The sequence below is a fragment of the Adiantum capillus-veneris genome, chromosome 2 (genome assembly GCF_014529385.1).
Source record: "Adiantum capillus-veneris isolate H3 chromosome 2, ASM1452938v2, whole genome shotgun sequence".
NCBI lineage: Eukaryota > Viridiplantae > Streptophyta > Polypodiopsida > Polypodiales > Pteridaceae > Adiantum > Adiantum capillus-veneris.
The window spans coordinates 147108168-147128447 of NC_140932.1; the positions used below are offsets into that span (position 1 = coordinate 147108168).

Here is a 20280-nt window from a genome sequence, read left to right on the forward strand (position 1 = left end):
GAGGTGCAAAAGGTGCGTAGAGGTGAGCACTCATCAATAGAATCAGCACCTCCTCCAACAGTTCAGCATGGCGCTCGTCTAGCAAACAAGCGCGCAATTCCATGCAAGAAAGTTGTTCTGAAGCATTTGAGACAAGCGAGCCCCAATAATGGGATGATTTCTAGCAAATCACAAGCAGACACGTCAATGAAATTCCCAGCATATTCCAAATTTTCTCCTCTGCATTGGGGGTGGGTCCGTCCTCCTTTTGGTGACCGTAACGTTACTGGCCCCTCTACCCTACGAATCTAATAATTGAAAGAGAACCAGTAAGACGAGAAATCCTGCCTTCTATATGCTCAACCGAGACAGGTGTCTGTGGGTTCAAATTCTACCGATGTACACGTGGCACGTGACTGAAATTCAAATAGACGTGTTGAGCCAGAGAAGGTTTATGGAGCATGTGAGACTCTCTCTCTCTCTCTCTCTCTCTCGGGAGAAACAGAATTTTGAGGTAGCTGTTTTCTCCAAGAGATTCTCTTCTGCTGAAGCTAATATAGTTGTGGATCGCAGAATATCAGAAATGAGGCTTTTTTCACTTCTTTTCTCTCTGCTGTTGTACGCTGTTGCATCAGCAAAGTACAGAGAAGAGCTCCCCCTCACCAGAATTGCCTTTGGGTCGTGTGCTAATCAGAGTGAGCCTCAGGTATGTCTCATGTCAATCATCATTTACGATTTTTCGTTTTTCATGTGTTTTCCATTTATGGAGTTTTGTACAGTAAAATCCATAAGAGCTCTGAATTGGTTGCATGACTTAGATATGTTGAATTTCGACATCCAGCTCACAAATCCTGATTAGCAAAGTATTGTGTGGGATGCACCCATGTGCCGGTTTTTAGACATTGCACTCTCAACAAGTTTGTCGTGTAAGACTTGCTCTAAACTGTCACAAGCATTTCATTGTGTGATTGATGTTCAAGGATGCATTGCGACCTTTGAGCTTGAGAGGATGCATATGCTATCGCACTTGTGCGTGTGTGTATGCTTCTTTGCAACTAACAAACAAATGCAATTAAGAATGATTGTGGAAGATAGAATTCAGCTCATACAAGAGTAAAATAGAAAAAGAGAGAATAGGAGAGACGGAGATAAAGGGGCAAACTTCACCTCGCACACAACATTGGCCCTTGAGTACCAGCATATGTGGTGTAACAAATTCTGCTATGATAATGTCATGTCACACTAAAGGTTTGCCGCGTATTATTTACGACATTGTAATGATTTGGGGTTGCTCTACTTGAGTCCACCAATGTATGGCTAGGCCTAGTGCTGAGGAGTTCCAAAGGTTGAGCAAGATTGTCTGAGCAAATGGAAAACAGAGTGAACAAGCCAATCAAAGCCAACAATTTGAATGTTACAAACCCCTCCCCCCCCCACCCCCCCTTTTCTAATAGAACTCCTAATCACAAGCTCTTAATCAATCTCGGGCAAGTCGTTGGAAAGACCAATTGGCCACTGCCCTTCTTGGTAAATGAGGTTGTGATTAATGTGAGTAATCAGGATTTATTTCTCTCTCATTAATTAGGACAAATTTCTTGCATTTAGGTGCATTTTTCTTCAATTTAATTCATGATTAAAACCGCATTGCAGTTGAGTGTGTACATGACCTCAAAGCCTTCTGCTCTAGTTTTTAATCAAGCCTCACAAAGCCGAATTTGTAGTTGATTAGCTCCTTAGAGCTCATTGTGGAAGGTTTTTACACTTTGAAGTAAACCCTTAATGTATGATCATTATGCCGAAGATTATTTGTAAAATGATGTTGTATCCATTGTTATAAAGATAAAAGGAGTCTAGACATTGCCAAGCAACTTGGTGAGACCGCTCCTTGCACACACTGAAGCTCTAAAGCTCTAATGAAATGTATGTAATGGCTTTCAAGGCATTTGCACAAAGGTTCACACACAAAAACACTTTGAGCTCCCTCACGCTTCAAGTACGGAGAGGTATCGTCTAAAAGCATCAACAAACATTGGTGACAAAGAAATTTAAAGAAGAAGACAATGACCAACACAAAGACTTTGGACGACATGAAGATGAAGCAAAATTTGATGGCGACGTCGGCATTTTTTTTTTTTTTTGCAAATTTGAAGAACGACAACACATTTGGCCTTTTGACACAGGAGGGGCACGTGAAAACTTATTTGAAAGCACCACATTTGTTTTAAGCCTACACACCTTGACTCATTCCGAATAGTCTGTCAACGCAAAATCCGGGTCTGTCCGTACAGTCTGCCACACCAGCATTTCAGGGCAAAATTCGAAGATCTATACTGTTGCCACGTCATCACGTCCGTACAGTTCTGCCGCGTCATCTATCCCGCCCGGGTGGTCATGCCACGTCATCACTTTGACATACCCCCCTCTTGAAAGAATTGTAATCTCTCTCGATTATGCCTGCAAAGTCAGACATAAGCCATAAACCAGTTTAGTAGACACTGACTCTAAGTATTGATGCACTAGACGACACAAATCCAGCACTTGCACAAAGACGACAGCCACTGAATGTTCACATCACATTCAAAATCAATCACAGAAAAGTTCATTCCAAATCTCAAACCATGACTGTCAGCAAGGTATTTAGCAATCGCATCTAGATCCATCCCGGACCTCACTGATGTCGAATTAACTTATTCTTATTGCGATCATGTCTATTGAGATTCTCAAGATTGAAATGCTGCAGTCATTTTGTCTTTCAGTCTTGCACTCAAACATAGTCACATGTGAGTGCTCATCAATCAGAATCAGTTCAGGGAATTCCCATGTCGAAGTACTTCTTTCATAAAGTCATCTAGCAGAATACTGTCAACCCATCAGTATCCCTGAAATTCAAAGGAAAATCAGTGACTTTATTCTTTCTAGGTAATTTGTGACAAAGGAGCAGAGTAACTCCTCTCTTGTGCAATCCCGCATGCACTAGATTCAACCTGCTGACCTCCGGGAACTCTTGGAATAGCCAAAGCTAGACCAAAAGCGTCAAGGTAAAGTTCCAAACAATGTGAGGGGTATTTGCTAGGTGGTCCTCCATCCACTTCGCATTCAATGCCGGACAGTTCTTGACTAAGAACCGCCGTTCACTTTACCTTTCTCTTTCCTTTCCTGGTGAGCCAATATCTGTTCCAGAACGAGTATCTCCTCGCTCTCTTTCCCTTCAGGTTGCTCCTGAGGCTCCCTGTCGACTGGGACCTCACCCTTGAACATCATTTATCTTTTCTTGAATCTTTTTGTTTCCTAGGAGTGCCTTCTCAAACCGTAAGAGCACCCAATTATCTTCCTTCAGCTGCAAGTCACGTCGAATCTTGTTGGCTGCCCTCTTATGCCGTGCTTGAAACTTCTCAAGAGCCTTCTGCAGCTTGGCAAAAGCAGTATCCAAAAATCTTATCCTTGGACTGGGAATTCTTTGATCTACCAGCTGATTCCCTTTTTCCTTTCTTTCCTTGTGTCCTGGGACCTGTGGGTAGCGGCTTTCGCTTCCCCTGTCCATTGGCACGTTATTCTCAATCATTGGAACCCTAAGACGCATTATCATTTGATTCCCTTTCTCTGGAATCCTTTGATGAACTTGCATCTGGTTCCCCTGATTCATTCTTTTCAATCTTGTGGACTCTTGCCTTGTTGAGGTGGATACTGTCTGTCACAAAAATATGGAAGCGTAAACTAACTTTTAATTGTACTTCAAATACTCTAGAGAATTGGAGAGAGAGAGAGACAAAGCTTGACACTTCATTGGGGACCAGAACATGGGTTGGTCCCCCCCCCCCCCCTAAAGAGAATATCTTTATTACTAAGGGAGAATCTTTACAAGCACAGGGAACGGGGCAAAAGCCTGTCCTTTATTCTTTCATTTTTGCTTTTGATTGAGAGAGTGACAGAACTACTCTTTGAATATTATGGAGGATTTTCCTTTTTGCTGCGAGACTTTGGGAAGCTCTTGTATCTTCCACAAAACTCCACGGAAGCTCTCATAAATGAGATTCTACCTTTCGCTAACTATGTCCCTTTGTGCATAATCATTCCTGCAATAAAAACAAGGGAGAAACACGCAAAATGCACGCACACATGCTTGCTGTAATTTTCTGCACATAACTTGAAAATGTTATCTGAGCACGTTCCAATGCCGAGATAGAGACCTTTTTCGCGATGAAATCGCACCAAACTTTGTGTACGCATAGTGTAGGTAGAGAAGAACTAGATTCTATGAGTGCTTTGTTGAAATTCACCCTAATTGAGGTGATTAGGGGCTGAAAACAGAGAATTTGCAGCAGCTAGGCGTGAAAGAAAGAGAGTTTCCTTCTGCTTTTTCGCGATGAATCTTCCCCCATAGCAGCCTATGATCAAGAGAAACCTTGTTCTAGGTGATGGGAGCTCCAAGACTCCACATACATCACAAGGGCTGATTCTCAATGGAGAGCTCCGATGAGTAGAGTACACTCACTTTTGGGGGGGTAGGTGCACTGCTAACCTGTGAAGAGGGGGAGGGGGTGCTCCTAAATAGCCAGCAGGAAGAGGGGGCGCTAGAGAATGAGGGAGGGTGAGAGTGAGTGAGAGTCACTTTGCATTGGTAAGTGTGCCAAGTGGTACACTTAAAAACTTAAAAACCATTCAACTTTCACATTTGAAAAGTCCCTAAGTTATTAATAAAATGTGCAAATTAACTCACAACTGCACACACAGATGCTACTAGTGGAGTGTTAGCTGCTCCCAGCACAATGCCGTACCGACACTGCTCTGGCATTACCTGTTTGCACTTGTCCGGCCATTTGGTCCAGCACAAACCATTTAAAATATTTTAACTGACTTATCTCAAGGCCGTAAAAATAATTCAGGCCTTAGGGTTACTGTTCTAAGGACCCCATCTCATTCGTGTGCTCGCATTGATGCGTTTAATTTTTTGAGCCTAAAATCTGAGGCTACTATTTACCCCTTTATTGAAGACCCGATTTTCCAATCACTAGTGATTCAGGGTATTTTCTGTTAGGGTCTCCCTGAGGTGCTCTGGCCCAAATTTGGGCGCACCTGAGGCCCTAGAACTGCTAGTTCTATTCTGATGTGCACACAACTAATTAGATAATTATTTTCTCGTAAACAAATTAATTATTTACAAATTCTGACATTTTTACATCCCTCTTGGTTCTAAAGAGTTGACCTCAACTATAGAGCGTCAACATAACTGTGCAAGATGTCTGGGTAGTCCTTGAGATCGGACTCAGTCATCCACTTTGTATCTAAAGGGGTGTATTTCTTGAACTTCACTAAATACTTTCGATGTAGGCTCCCGGACTTTAGTTGTCTCTCAGAGTGGTGTATTATCTGTTGAGGTTGAAGGATTTCCTCAGTCTCTTCGACTTCTGGAGGATCTTCTTGTACTGGCGCCTCTGGAGGAGGTCCAACATATGGTCGGAGGAGTCTTACATGAAAAGCATTATGGATGCACCAATGAGAAGGCAAATCCAATCTAAAAGTCACTTCATTGACTTTATTTGTAATCTTGAAAGGGTTGTAAAATCTATGGGAAAGTTTAACAACTTTCCCTTTTCCGACCCGTTTTTTCAATCTAGCTTTCTCAAACTTAAGTAGGACATATTGTCCTTTTTCAAGATTGAGATTCCTTCTCTGCTTGTCTGCTTTTCTCTTCTGTTGTTCTTGAGTACGAAGAATTGTTTGCTTTACTTGTTGGTAGGTAATATCAATATTACGCACAAATTCATCTGCGGCAAAGATGTTTTCTTTGGTGACTATAATAGGAAGTAAGAGTGGCTTTCCATAAATAGTGTCGAAGGGAGCTTTACCAGTTGAGGAATGTATGGTATTATCATAAACGGTAAGTATTGTTTCCATTCGGATTGTCTTTCAGAAACATAGCACTTATGGAGGTTCAAAACAGTGGCATTATCGATTTTGCTTTGACCATCTATTTGAGGATGATAAGCTAATAAAAAATCAAGCTTAGTTCCCAAGTTCTCAAACAATGCTTGCCAAAATAGACTAGTCATGCGAGAATCTCTATCACTGACAATAGTCTTTGGCAATCCATGGTGTTTAAAAATCTAGCTAGAAATAGTCTAGCCATGTGATCAGCTTTGATCGTCTCTTTAACAGAAAGGAACTGTACTTGTTTACTGAATCTATCTACTATAGTCCGAATTGTATCATTTCCATTCTTGGATTTAGGAAGATCCGTAATAAAATCCATGGCAATACTTTCCCATGGCGTGTTAGGCACAAGGAGTGACTGAAGCTTGCCATAAACTTTATGTCTGTCATATTTCACTTTTTGGCAAACTAAACACTCGCGTACATATTTTTCAATGTCCGCCCGGAGTGTTGGCCAAAAGAAATATCTTTCGAGGGCACTAGTGATAGCAGCAATTTCCCGATGCCCGGCATAAGGAGAATTATGTGCCTCATCCATCACCTTCTGTCGTAAGGGCTGAGCTATGCATATTGCTTGTTGACGATAGAGCGTATTATTCCTAATGGAATAAGGTGGTCTTGAGTGACCAGCTTAAAGATCTGCCCAAATTGTAGCGAAGTCTAGATCTTGAGGATACATCTCACTAAGAGATTCTAGTTCCTCATGATAAATTGTTGTCATTGCATTGATCTTTGGATGCCTGGAGAGAGCATCTGCAACCGCATTCTTTGTTCTAGAAGTGTGTAAAATCTGAAAATGGAACATTAAAAGAAAGTTGGCCCATCTTATGTGCTTTTCTGATAATTTTCTTTTTGTGAGAAAGTAGCGAAGACTTTGATGATCTGTTTTGATTATAAAATCAGCTCCTAACAGATAATGTTTCCAAATGGAAAGAGCATGAATTACTGCCATTAGCTCTTTCTCATAAATGGAAGTGTGCAACTCTGCATCTTTAAGGCTCCGACTTTCGTTTAGGCTATGGTGTGATCCTCTTGGTCCAAAACTGCTCCTACACAATCTCCAGATGCATCGCAGTACACCTCGAAAGGTTTGCGAAGATCAGGGACGGTGAGAACAGGTCCGTGATTGAGTAGATACTTAAGCTTTTCAAAAGCTTGTTTTTGTCCAGGCCCCCAATGGAATGGAATCCGCTTCTTTGTCAGATCATGGAGAGGACTCGCTATGGCGGAAAAGGCGCGAATGAAACGCCGATAATAGGAACAGAGGCCGAGAAAACTTCGTACATCATGTACTATAGTTGGCGTACACCATTCAACAACTTCTTGAATCTTATCAGGGTCCATTCTCACCTGGTTGTGAGATACTATATGGCCCAAGCAGTGAATTTCTTTTAGAAAGAACTCATTCTTCTTAGCATTCACAAATAATTTGTGTTTGCGTAATTCTTTAAACACTAATGCGAGATGCTTATAATGTTCTTCTTCCGTCTCTGAGAAGATTAAGACGTCATCGAAGAAAACTCCTGTAAATTTTCTATATGAGTGAAAGATTCTATCCATCATTTTGTTGAATGTGGCTGGTGCATTAGTGAGTCCAAAAGGCATCACTAAGAATTCCTACAACCCTAAGTCTTATGCACATCCTGAGGAGCTATGCGGATTTGATGATACCCGCTCTTCAAGTCTATATGACTAAAGACACTTGCTCCTTGTAACTTATCAAGAATGCCATCAATCCGAGGGCTTGGGAATCGATTCTTGATTGTGATCTTATTTAAAGATCTGTACCCGAGACGGTGATTTCAACCATGGGTATCATTCCACTCGTAGCGAAAAGATACGGTATGCACATGCGGAATGTGCCATCCTTTTTCTGTACTAGCAAGACAGGTGAACAATATGGAGAAGTACTAGGCGCCTTATTAGACCCTTTTCCAAAAGTTCATTAACCTACTTGAGGATTTCCTCTTGCTGCATTAAACTAACGTGATAATGGGGCCAATTTGGAGGAGAACTTCCTGGGATCAAATCAATTGTATGATCCTCAGGTCGAGAAGGTGGGAGTTCATTTGGAAGTTCATCTGCAAAACAATCTTCAAAACTTTCTAATAACTTAATTCGTTTTTCCTCTAAAGAGGAAGAAAGTTGTGAAGCAGACACATCTCTCTCTCTTGCAAAAATTAAGTATGCTGAAACACACTTTTACTTTCCTGATTGCAATGTGATTTGCGATGGGGATATGCCAATTAGGTGCATCCGCAAGTACAAGATATTGCTTTCCTTTATGATCAAAGGATAAAGTTTTCTCAACATAGTTAGGAATGGGATGCATCTTGTAGTGCGAAGGCATTCCCAAGATGACATCACACCCTTCAAGTGAAGCTAGTAAGAAAGACTCTTGATCTTTGTAGTTGTCGACCTTTAAATTCAGCTTCCCTATGATTGGAGTAGAACTGAAGTTCTGCCCTTTGAAAGTAGATTATGCTTGAATAGAAACTCCAAAACGCTTGGACTGTAAATTCAGGTCATCAGCTAGCTTTGTAGAGATGAAATTGTCTGTACTACCAGGATCAAACAGAATAAGAGCCTATTGGTTGTTGATGCTACTCCATGCTTTGAGAAGACTCTTTCTTGGTTGTATTCCCCTGTACATCTGGGATTGCATTAGAAGAAGGTAGTTGCGGGGTTTTGGTAGGGCAATCACCCTTCATATGTCCAATTTGTCCTTACTTGAAGCACCTTTCTTCGCTAATGTAGGTTCTCAATTCAGCAGGAGAGAGATATTTCCCTTTCTTGGGCTGATTTGGCTTTGCTTCTACATCGGGGGCGATTCTTTTCTTCTTTTGAGAAGAAGAACTAGAGGTAGGTTGTTTATGGAGAGCCTTCTGCTTGGCATGATAGGTGCTATGCTCCATCTTCCTGGGAATACCCTTGTCATGTATTTCATCAGCTATGCGAGCTGATTCCATAAGTATCTGCAAGTTACCTCGAGGGTAAATCTTCATAGCTTTTTGCAAGGCTTCATGCAATCCTGCTTCAAACTTGCGCATCTTCTCCGAATCTTCAATCTTTTTGAATGGGGTGCTTTCAAGAGAACATCCCAAAACCTATCCACATAGCGTGGAACAGTTTCGTTCTCTGACTGTGAGAGTCAATCTCATTCTTTCTTTACTTCTTCCTCATAGTTTGGAGGAAGAAATTGTACATAAAACTCCTTCTTGAAAGTAGTTCAATCTTGGGGTTACGTTTCTCTAGATTTAGGGTTAACCACCAGGTGCCTTTCAGGTACATACTGACATGCCGAGAAGCTTGGATCTTTCTTTAAAGTTCCCTTCTGCAAATGCAACTTCAAATTGGCGGATGAAAGCCAAAGCTTTGTCATTATCACGACGTCCATTGTAGGTGTCGAATTTTACATCGTTGTCACCTGATTTGAATGTTTTCTGCTTGTGGTGCTTCCTTTTATGATGATCCTCCTCTCTATGCTTAAGACTCCTTGTGGACAGGAGTCCTTTTCCTTGAATGCACTTCCTGTTGCGATGGATCGTCAAGAAACATGTCTTCTGGAGCGACTAGGTTATCTAGATCCTTCATGAAAGAAAACTGAGGAGAATCAGGAGGGTCCTGCTCTTGAACCTTTGGATTAAACCGCACATGTCGTTCTGGAGGTTTCCTCTATCTCTCGTGCATGTGGGAGGTTCCAATTAAAGTATCTTTCTTTGGTTATTGCGTCTCTGGGTTCTGCGGGATTTCTCCCGACCCCATCAACACTTTCTCCTTCCCTTTCTCAAGGGTATGGAGAATTTTTTGGACTTTTGGATGGGAGCTTTTGCAACTCTGCCACCTGCTGTTGAAGGATAGAGAACTCTTATCTCACGTCCTTCCATTTCTGCAGTTTGCCAAGAGTCGTCAATCCCTTAAGAAAGAGAAAGATGACCTTGCTCTGATACCACTGTCACAAAAATCAGTCTACCAAGAATCGTCAATCCCTTAAGAAAGAGAAAGATGACCTTGCTTTGATACCACTGTCACAAAAATAGTGAAGCGTAAACTAACTTTTAAGTGTACTTCAAATACTTTAGAGAATTGGAGAGAGAGAGAGAGAGAGAGAGAGAGAGAGAGAGCTTGACACTTCATTGGGGACCAAAAGATGGGCTGGTCCCCCCCATAGAGAGGATATCTTTATTACTAAGGGAGAATCTTTACAAGCATAGGAACGGGGCAAAAGCTCGTCCTTTATTCTTTCTTTTTTGCTTCTGACTGAGAGAGTGAGACAACTACTCTCTGAATACTGGGAGGATTTTCCCTTTCGCTGGGAGATTTTGGGAAGCTCTCGTAAACGAGAGTCTATCTTCCACAAAACTCCATGGAAGCTCTCATAAATGAGAGTCTGCCTTCTGCTAACTATGTCCCTTTATGCATAATCGTTCCTGCAATAAAAACAAGGGAGAAACACGCAAAATGCACGCACACATGCTTGTTGTATTTTCTGCACATAACCTGAAAATGTTATCTGAGCATGTTCCAATGCCGAAATAGAGACCTTTTTCACGATGAAATCGCACCAAACTTTGTGTACGCATAGTGTAGGTAGAGAAGAACTAGATTCTATGAGTGTTTTGTTGAAGTTCACCCTAATCAAGGTGATTAAGGGCTGAAAACAAAGAATTTGTAGCAGCTAGGCATTAAAGAAAGAGAGTTTCCTCCTGCTTTTTTGCAATGAATCTTCCCCCACAGCAGCCTATGATCAAGAGAAACCTTGTTCTAGGTGATGGGAGCTCCAAGACTCCACATACACCACAAGGGCTGATTCTCTAGTTTCAATGGAGAGCTCCGATGCGTAGAGCGCACTCACTTTCGGGGGAGTAGGTGCACTGCCAACCTGTGAAGAGGGGGAGGGGTTACTCCTAAATAGCCAGTAGGAAGAGGGGGTGCTAGAGAATTCAGGGAGGGTGAGGGTGAGAGTGAGTGTCACTTTGCATTGGTAAGTGTGCCAAGTGGCACACTTACTTAAAAACTTAAAAACCATTCAACTTTCACATTTTAAAAGGTGCCTAAGTTATTAATAAATTGTGCAAATTAACTCACAATTGCACACACAGATGCTACTAGTGGAATGTTAGCTGCTTCCCAGCACAATGCCGTATCGACACTGCTCTCGCATTACCTGTTCGCACTTGTCCAGCCATTTGGTCCAGCACAAACCATTTAAAATATTTTAATTGACTTATCCTAAGGCCGTAAAAATAAGTCGAGCCTTAGGGTTACTGTTCTAAGGACCCCATCTCATTCCTGTGCTCGCGTTGACGTGCGTAATTTTTTGAGCCTGAAATTTGAGGCTACTATTTACCTCTTTATTGAAGACCCGATTTCCCAATCACTAGGGATTCAGGGTATTTTCTGTTAGGGTCTTCCTGAGGTGCTCTGGCCCAAATTTGGGCGCACCTGAGGCCCTAGAATTGCTAGTTCTATTCTGACGTGCACACAACTAATTAGATAACTATTTTCTTGTAAATAAATCAATTATTTACAAAGTCTGACATTGTTACACTATCCTGTTCGTAAGATAAGTCAATGAGCCTGCATGCGTTCCAAATCCTTCCTTAGCATGTTGCATAAGTCTTTGGGTAGAGGTAGACTTCTGGTGCAAACAATAGTCTGGAATCTCTTTTGGCAAACCACAACAAAACCGCTCAATCTGGTCTTTCAAAGTAATTTTCCAAAATGAACATTCGCAAATGTCACAAAACGGGCACCACGTGCCAATAGAAAAGAACAGACTGAACAAACTTTTAGCACTTCAATAACAACTGAATTGAAAGAGAGAGACGACACGCGACACGAAGTGGCGGAATTCCCTCCAGAGAGTATTGGCCCCAACCTTGGCGCCTATTGCATCAACACGAGACAAGTCGGTACTCCAAACTTTGCACCTTCTCCAAGAAGCATGCCAGAGAATGAGCCCATGGGCTCATATTTAAAGGTCCTAGGTCCCAAAAGCAGTTTACATGTAAAGCCTTCAAACTCAAAAGCATCTGGTCCAAAAGCAATGCCGAGAAGTTGCCAACGTAAATCACGGAAATCCGTACAATTGCCACGTCAATAGTCAGCGCAGAACGTGGAAATCCGTACAGTTTGCCACGCCATCAGTCAACGAAAAATCCGGAGCATCCATACGGGTTTGCCACGTCATCAGTTGGTTGTGCAAGCCTTTTTGTGTGTGTGTGTGTGTCCTGCTTTATTTTAATTCCTTTGTCTTTTGGGTCCCATCGGACGGGGTCCCATAAGTTGGTAGGACTTCTTCTTCTGTTGTTGCTTGTTCTTCTTAGGGTTTAGGCCCCTCGGCCGTGATTTGAAGGTTGGCTCTGCTCTTCACTGACTTGACATGTTAGTAGTTTGTGACAGCAAATAAGTATCTTAAAATCTCTGGCAGTAGTCATCCAATGTATCGTTCTCAGTCATTTTCAAGTGATGCCAAGCCGTGATGACATCTGTTGCATATTCATCTGATATCCAAGTTGACGTGAAAATTTTCTTGAATTTTAATCATGTCGTAGGTGCTTCTCTGCGTGACAACAAAGTAGACCACCATGTCGGTACAGTTCCTTTCAAGTAAGATACCGCCTTTCGCACCCTGGATGTTCTGAGAACCGTCCTCCAAAGAAGGTGATGTTAAAATGTAGTACAAACTCAAGGGCTCGATGGGTGTCCTAATAGTCTAAAAACGTCTCAAATCGGATGGCCTGACTCCCTTCCTTGAACTCCTTGGTTTTCTTGTTGATCTGGTCACTCTTAAAAGAGGACGAACTCTGCTCCTCTAAATGGCTAGATGGCCTTCCATGCCTTCTAGACTTTTTTATTTTCAAAAAATTTACTTCAAAAGAATCTGGTCTTTGGTGCTTAGAAATTGAGGAATCTTCTTAGCACCCTTAAATACTTCAAATGGCGCCTTCCCCGTGTGTTGTTGTAGGAAAACTCCACCAAGGGCAAATACTTTTCCCATTATGTCTTTTAATTCGAAATATAAGACTTCAACAAATCCAATCCCATTGAATTGGCTATCTCAAATTGCCCATTTTTCTGTGGGTGGAACGAGGACGAGAACTGCAACTGCGTGCCGATGTTCTCCAAGATCGCCCTCCAAAACAACGTAGTAAACCAGGGATCTTTGTCCAAAGCAATGGAATCAGGCATGCCATATATTCGGAAAATCTATGAGAGAACCTGTTTCACCAAATGATCGGGCTTAACTGTCTTCTTTATTGAAATGAAGTGGGCGTGTTTATTGAATTTGTTGATGGCTGTCCAAATGCCATCAAGCCCACTTTTACTCTTGGGGAGATCAAAGATGAAATCCATCGCAATGCTTTCCCAGGGGCGGGTGGGAATGGGTAAAGGCTGTAAGAGTTCGTGTGCCTTATGCCTGTCAAAACTTGACCTTTTAGCATACTAAACAACTGCGAACAAAGTCATCCACATCCTTCTTAAGCCTCGGCTAATAGAAGTAACGCTCCACACCCTTCAAGGTGGTATCTATGCTGCGGTGGCCTGTAAAAGGTGTACAATGGCACTCTGTCAAAACCTTTTCCCTCAAGGGTTGTGTTACACACAACATTGTTTTCCACATCAAATAGCCAATAGCTTGAAACTGTCTCCCATCCTGTATCCTAGTAAAAATATCAACAAAATCAGGATCCGTGGCGTTGTGATCAACGTATCCTCGAAGCTTTTGTGATGATCACGGAAATAGTCAGAACCAAGGGCTTCTGAGACAATGCACCTGCCACTAAATTCTTCTGTCCTTGAACATGGACAATCTGGAACTAAAACTGTGACAGGAGGGTAGCCCATCATCGCATCTGCTTTTCCGAAAGCTGCTTTTGTGACAAGAAGTAGCGTAAACTGTAATGATCCGTAAAGATTGTATAATCAGCTCCGAGTAAATAGTGTTGCCACTGAGTAAGAGTATGAATCACTGCCAATAGCTCTTTTTCATAATTTGTGCAACCATTTTAGGACGTAAAAACTTCTTGCTCTCATTAGGAATAACATGGCCTTCTTGCATCAAGATTGCTTTCAAACTGCGACCATAAGCATCACAATAAATTTCAAATGGCTTTTGCAAGTCTGGTAAGGCCAACACGAGTCCAATAGTCTTTTTCTTTGAGAGTCTCAAAGGCTGCAATCTCTGTCGGTCCCAAATAAAAGGAACTCCTTCTTGAGTCAGCACATGCAAAGGAGAAACTCTCTCTACAAATTTTTGAATGACCATTGATAATATGAGGCTTCGACCTCATGAACATTCTTCAAATCAGGCCAATAATGAATATTTGGTCGGGTCCATCTTTACCCCTACTGCTGAGAAGATATGTCCCAGGAAGTGTATCTCAGGGAAGAAAAATTTGCTCTTTTTCCCTTTTCTTAACCAATTTATGCTTCTGCAGTGCTTGTAAAACTCTCTGAAAATCCCAAAAGCTGTCTTGTAGAGTCTTGTAGACGTCTCCAGGAGCAATTCAGATCTGATGATAGCCACTCTTCATATCAATTTGGCAAGTAGAACCCTGAAGTCTATCGAATATATCATCATTCCTTGTAATGTGGAAATTTGTTCTGGTTTATTGTTTCTTTATTTTGGCCTCGGCTAACTTTGTAAGGTGGTCGGTTTGGTGGTGTACTATCAGGAGTCAATCATGTGATCTTCAGGACGTGAAGGAGGCAACTTGCTAGGTACGCCCTCAGAGAAATAGTCAGCCTCTATTGCAAAAAATCTCGTCGTTCCTTTTCGAGGTCAAACATATTCGACCTTTCAGGTTTTTTTCCATCAAGTACATCTCTTTGCCCTTCTCATTCGTCAAAGTCGCTTTCTTAGCCCGATAGTCAACCACGGCGTTGTTGTTGTACCAAGGGATTCCTAGGAGGACATCACACCCTTCCAAAGGCATGATATAAAAGTCCTCGTGCCCTAAATACCCCTGACAATGCAAACGAAGTCTGCCAATGACAGTGTAATGGCAACATCCCGTCCGAGTGCCGCTAGAACTGCCTCTGCCTGTGGCCGTAGCCTATCGAGCGTAATTCCAAGTCGAGCTGCCAATGAAGTTGGCCTTGGCTCCTTCATCAAAGAAAATAAGGGCCTCTTCTTGATCTTCACTTTGCCCCATGCGCGGCAAAGTTTTGTGCTTTCGTTCATCTGGTTCGGGTCGGTCCCCACGCAATGTGGTACCAGTCCTGCTTTCATCTTTCCTTTTCTATGCTTGGCTGCTGCTCTGTAACTTTCTGGCTTATCTTTTGGTTGTCCTGTGGTTTGTCTTTTGTTCAAGATTTATGTAAATCTCTTCCTGCGAGCACAGGTTCCGCTTTTCTACACTCGTCTGTCCTTTCAACTTTCCTCCCGACCCGAGAGGAGAAGCAATGGCCTCACGTCATCTCGAGTAAATCTCATCAATCGGATAATCCTTCAGGTGTTTTGCAAGACTCGGGTCTTTGGAGTACTTGATCAATCTTTTCACACATGTGTCAACTTGTAGTTGACGTTTGTACTCCGCTCTGGCAAAATTTTCCACCAAGAATCTGTCCAAATCTTCATTCTTTTCTTTAGTTGCCATGCCGGATTTCAACTTTTCCTTTGCCTGCCTACCTAATGGTGCATGGAAAAGTAGATTTTCATATCATGAAGTTGGGCAATTGCGATGTACTCTTTGGCATGCCTTGGCACGACAAGAATGACTCGACACACAAGATCGGGAATCGTTGCCTTTATTCAGAAGGACAAGCTAGTTGTCCTCAAAGTTCAGATGTCCGAGAAAAACCCAAATGAATTTTCTAATTATTTTGTATTTAGATACTTTTTGAACTTTGTTGAGAAAATAGTGTTTGAAATTTGTTTGAAATGAATTTTAAACCTGTCTTGGTACCGATTTGAGGATTGTTTGACTCTAGTTTTAATATTGGTTTCAATGATTGGTGATTTACTCCCGGGTGTAGTGAGAAATGTTGTTGATAATGCCTAAACCTCGGAATGACGCAGATTGGGTGTTTGCGAAACGTTTTGTTGTATGCTTGAAATCCTCGGAACGACGTAGACGGGATGCCTGAGGAGCGTTTTGTTGTACGCTGGAAAACCTCTAAACGATGCAGATGGGATGTTTGGAGAGTTTAGTTGTATGCTTGAAACCTCCAAGCGACGCAGGCTTCTGTCTGGGGAGCGTTTGGTTGTATCAATTCTCTGAGCTCATGGCCTGGACCTTTTTATGTTATTTGCGGGAGGAGTGACAAGGTAGTTGTTGAGTAGCTTTATGCCGCAGATTGCTGTTTGTCTCGGAGAAGTGCTTAGCGGCATTGTTCGTTGTATCTTGTACCATGCATATGTGAGCATTTATGTTGCATTGTGATGTGCCAACCATTGACTATTCCTAATTTGGTGAGATTGCCTAGGTATGTAATTTTGGTGCACAACACTTGTTATAGAACAACGCGGTCTGGGTGTGATGGCTAATTTTGCCATGCCGGAATATCAAGAGCTCTGATCTGGAATTAGAAAGCTAAATGACCCTCAGAACCTAGAATGACTCTCAGAAACTTTTGAGCTCACTTGAATTGTTTCGAAGACCTACAGTAATCGTGGATGATTACTCTTCTTTCAAGAAAGGGGGATGTCACAAACTGCTGACGTGTCAAGCCAATGAAGATCATAGCCAAGGTTGCATCCGTACGTACGTACTGATCCGTATAGTATGGTATAGCCGTACGGTACGGTTCCATACGTACGGATAGGTAGTGTACCTTTTTTTTTTCCCCCTCTTTCACTTTTTTTTTTGTTTTTTTTTTTAGGGGCATCTTGCCATCGGGCAATGGACTAAAGTTTTTTGTATCATATAGTGTATTCCCATTTTTCTGTCCTTTCTGATGGTAGAGTTAAGTACAGATAACATTTGAAGCAGATAAATCTTTTTGCGGATAACATTTGAAGCAAAAAGACGGATAACATTTTTCTGTCTTTTTCTAAGAGTTAAGTACGGATAACATTTGAAGCAGTATCTAATGGACATTGAAGCAGTATCTAATGGATGTTTGAAGTAGTATCTATGTCTAGACTCTATGTAGTTCCTAGTATGTATAGGCTGGAAAAGGCTAAAGTCACTATTCTTTTTGTTGTTACAAATGTTACGTATTGGTCACGTACCTTAAAGGCCGATCCGTACAGAAGTACGTACCTTACGTACTGATTACGTACCGTACACTCCGTACCTTTCCACCTTGATCATAGCCGACTTGCAGATCTCAGTCGAGGGGCCTAAATTCTAGAAGCAGTGGAAGAAGTAGAAGCTCTCACCAACTCAGAGGTTCTTGCCGAGTGGGCCAAACAATTTAAGAGCTCCCAACTTATAGGACCCCGTTCGATGGGGCCTAAAATAATGAAGACCCACACATAGGAAAATGCCCAACATAATAACTGATGATGTGATTGCTGTATGGACAATTGTTGTATGGACAATTTTCGCAATTCACGTTGACTGCCACGTGGCATTTTACGAATTTCTGTGAATTGCGTTGACAGCACATCACGTGGCAAATTGTACAAAAAGCCCTAAAAATGTGCTGGCTGCTTTTGGGAGACCAGATGTTTTTGAGTTTGAAGCTTTCCATTGTAAATTGGTTTTCATGTTTTATGGCCTTTAAATATGTGCCTAGGGCCCATGCTCTAGCACGAAGTGTGAGCAAGGGGTTCCGACGTTGTATTGAGTTGAAGCATTATAAAGAAATACGAAGGGGCACCAGGGTTTGGAGCCACTGCTCTCTTGGGGTGGAACTACGCCACTCTGCGTCTCGCGCATATCTTTCAGTTCAGTTGTTATTCGGAGTGCTTAAAGTTGTCTCGTCTGTTCTTTTTTCCGTTGGCAAGTGATCCCCCCCCCCCTCCCCCCCCCAGGCCCCCTCTCGCTTGCCCCTTGGCTGCCCGCTGTCTCTTTTCCCCTTCTTGCGGTGGTGACTAGCCGCATTTGGGCTGGTCAGCATGGTGCCCCCCTTCGTCATCTTGGCTTCAACTCGACCCTAGGGTTTCTTCACAGAAACAAACACAGAGGGAGAATTCTGCTTCGCTTCAGAGGGACTCACATGAAGCCCCCTCACTCCACCCCATAGAACCCACCATCCGACTTGCTCTCTCGCTAATGCAGCAAATGAGTCTTGCAACAAAGGTGGATCGCCTGCAAGCTACCTTTGTTATCAGGAAAATTATCGGCACCCAACCCCTAGTAGAGGCGAGGTGCACGATCTTCTTTAGGCCTGCCTTCTCTCGGAGGTGGGAAAGATCATCGGCGTACAGTTCGTGGTTACTACCAAATCGAGTTTGAGACTCCCAAGATGGTGACCAAGGTCATTTCGATGAGCCCCTTGGCCATCCGCGCAGTCAGGGCTCATTTCGACAATGGTGCCATGGTTTCGACCTAGCTTCTGCTGTTCTTGTCGAGGAAGCAGATTTTCCTATCTTGGTCTGCTTCCTCGGCCTGAGGAGAGAGTATACTTTTATAGACACCCAAAGTGCACCTTGCTATGTATATGTATTCGAGATACTTGGACAGACGATGTAGCTCAACGGACTGCATGTTCATCTTGGGCAAGAGTTAGACAGACACTATAGACACGCTTATCTCGGGGTCATTCGGATGCGGATTACTCCCCATCCAAACCGGCCTCGAAGATAACACGATTGGTTGCCGCGGTAGTATTGGTTCTCTCTCACTGACCTGATGAGGATTGTCTCATGGAATGTGTAGGGGCCCACCATAGGATTGTCTCACTGAATGTGTAGGGGCTAGGTGGGCCCCAGTTTCTACGCTAGAGGGGTCGACTGAGACGAGAGCTTAAAAGATGCATTGTGGGTGGTGCGATGGATATACCTAAGCTTAAGGAGCATCATCTTTGTGTGAGCCGTATTCGGCATTGTGGGCAGATCTGGCATGGTCACTATGAGACATTTTGGTCAGCCTCCTTTGGGGCTGGAGGCATTTAGGGAGGTGTATATATGACTATTGCGAAGGCTGGAACATATGGTTGAGAAGGTTGGTGGTTAGAGGCTCTTGCACTTTCTGGTGCCGGAGGCGGGAGTACCACCTAGGGCATCAGAGTGGGTAATATGTAATTCAAAAACTGTGGGAAATAGTGCAACTTCGGGAGATTTTGTTGCGGATTCCATGAAAGTATGTCGCAAAGCTCGTCGAGAAGAAATCGCAGGTACTCTACCGAATCCATAAACGCCGGTATGCTTTGAGAAAAGCACACGACTGGAGTTCTGATACCAATGTGACGGACGGGGCACCACGTGCCAATAGAAAAAAGAATAGACGAGAGACAACTTTAAGCACTTCAAAGAACAATCGAACTGAAAGAGATTCACAACACACGAGACGTGGAGTGGCGGAGTTCCACCCCAAGAGAGCACTGCCCCGTATTTCTTTATATTGCTTCAACTTAGTACAACGCCGGAACTTGTTGCTTTGCACTTCCACGCGGAAATGTGCCAGAGAATGGGCCCTAAGCACATATTTAAAGGCCCTAGGCCATGAAAAGTAGGTTACAGTTAAAAGCTTCAAACTCAAAAGCATCTGTCACAAAAATACGGAAGCGAAAACTGACTGTTAAATGCAATTTATATACTCAAGAGACTTTGGAGAGAAAGAGAGAAAGCTTGACACATCATTGGGGACCAGAAGATGGGCTGGTCTCTCCCCCCCCCTCCCCCCCCCCTCATAAAGAGAATATCTTTATTACTAAGGGAGAATCTTTACAAGCATAGGAACGGGGCAAAAAGCCAGTCCTCTATTCTTTCTTGTCCTTTTTCTTCTTCTGATTGAGAGAGTAGAAGAACTGCTCTCTGACTACTGAGAGGATCTTTCCTCTTCTGTGAGATTTTGGGAAGCTCTCATAGGTGAGAGTCTACCTTCCACAAAACTCATCGGAAGCTCTCATAAATGAGAGTCTATCTTTCGCTAACTGTGTCTCTTTGGACATAATCATTCCTGTAGTTAAACCACGAAAGAAACATGCAAAACACACGCACACACGCTTGTTGTAATTTTCTGTGCATAACCAGAAATTGTTACCTGAGCGCGTTCCAATGCCGAAAATGGAGGTCCTTTTCGCGAGAGAAACGCTCCAAACTTTGTGTATGTGTAGAGTAGGTAGAGAGGAAGGAGATTCTATTAAAGCTTTGCTGAAATTCACCCTAATACAGGTGATTAGGGGCTGAAAATAGAGTATTTGTAGCCGCTAGACAAGAGAGAAAGAGACTTTTCTACTACTTTACGCGATGAAACTTCTCCCACAGCTGCCTACAACCATGAGAGGCCTTGTTCTAGGTGATGGGTGCTT

At 42.7% G+C, this 20280-nt stretch overlaps 1 protein-coding gene across 3 annotated transcripts in view; it reads left to right on the top strand.

Moving 5' to 3' along the window:
- Positions 1 to 315: 315 nt before the first annotated feature.
- The window catches only part of LOC147463815 (Calcineurin-like metallo-phosphoesterase superfamily protein), a 55188-nt gene continuing 35223 nt past the window's right edge, over positions 316 to 20280 (top strand). The window contains exons 1-2 of one of the 3 annotated variants that reach the window (XM_086491298.1): positions 316 to 442; positions 553 to 685. In XM_086491298.1, the coding sequence (XP_086347424.1) occupies positions 563 to 685 (123 nt within the window). In that variant the 5' untranslated portion in view covers positions 316 to 442; positions 553 to 562. The other 2 variants (XM_086491314.1, XM_086491307.1) reach the window with 2 other exon arrangements.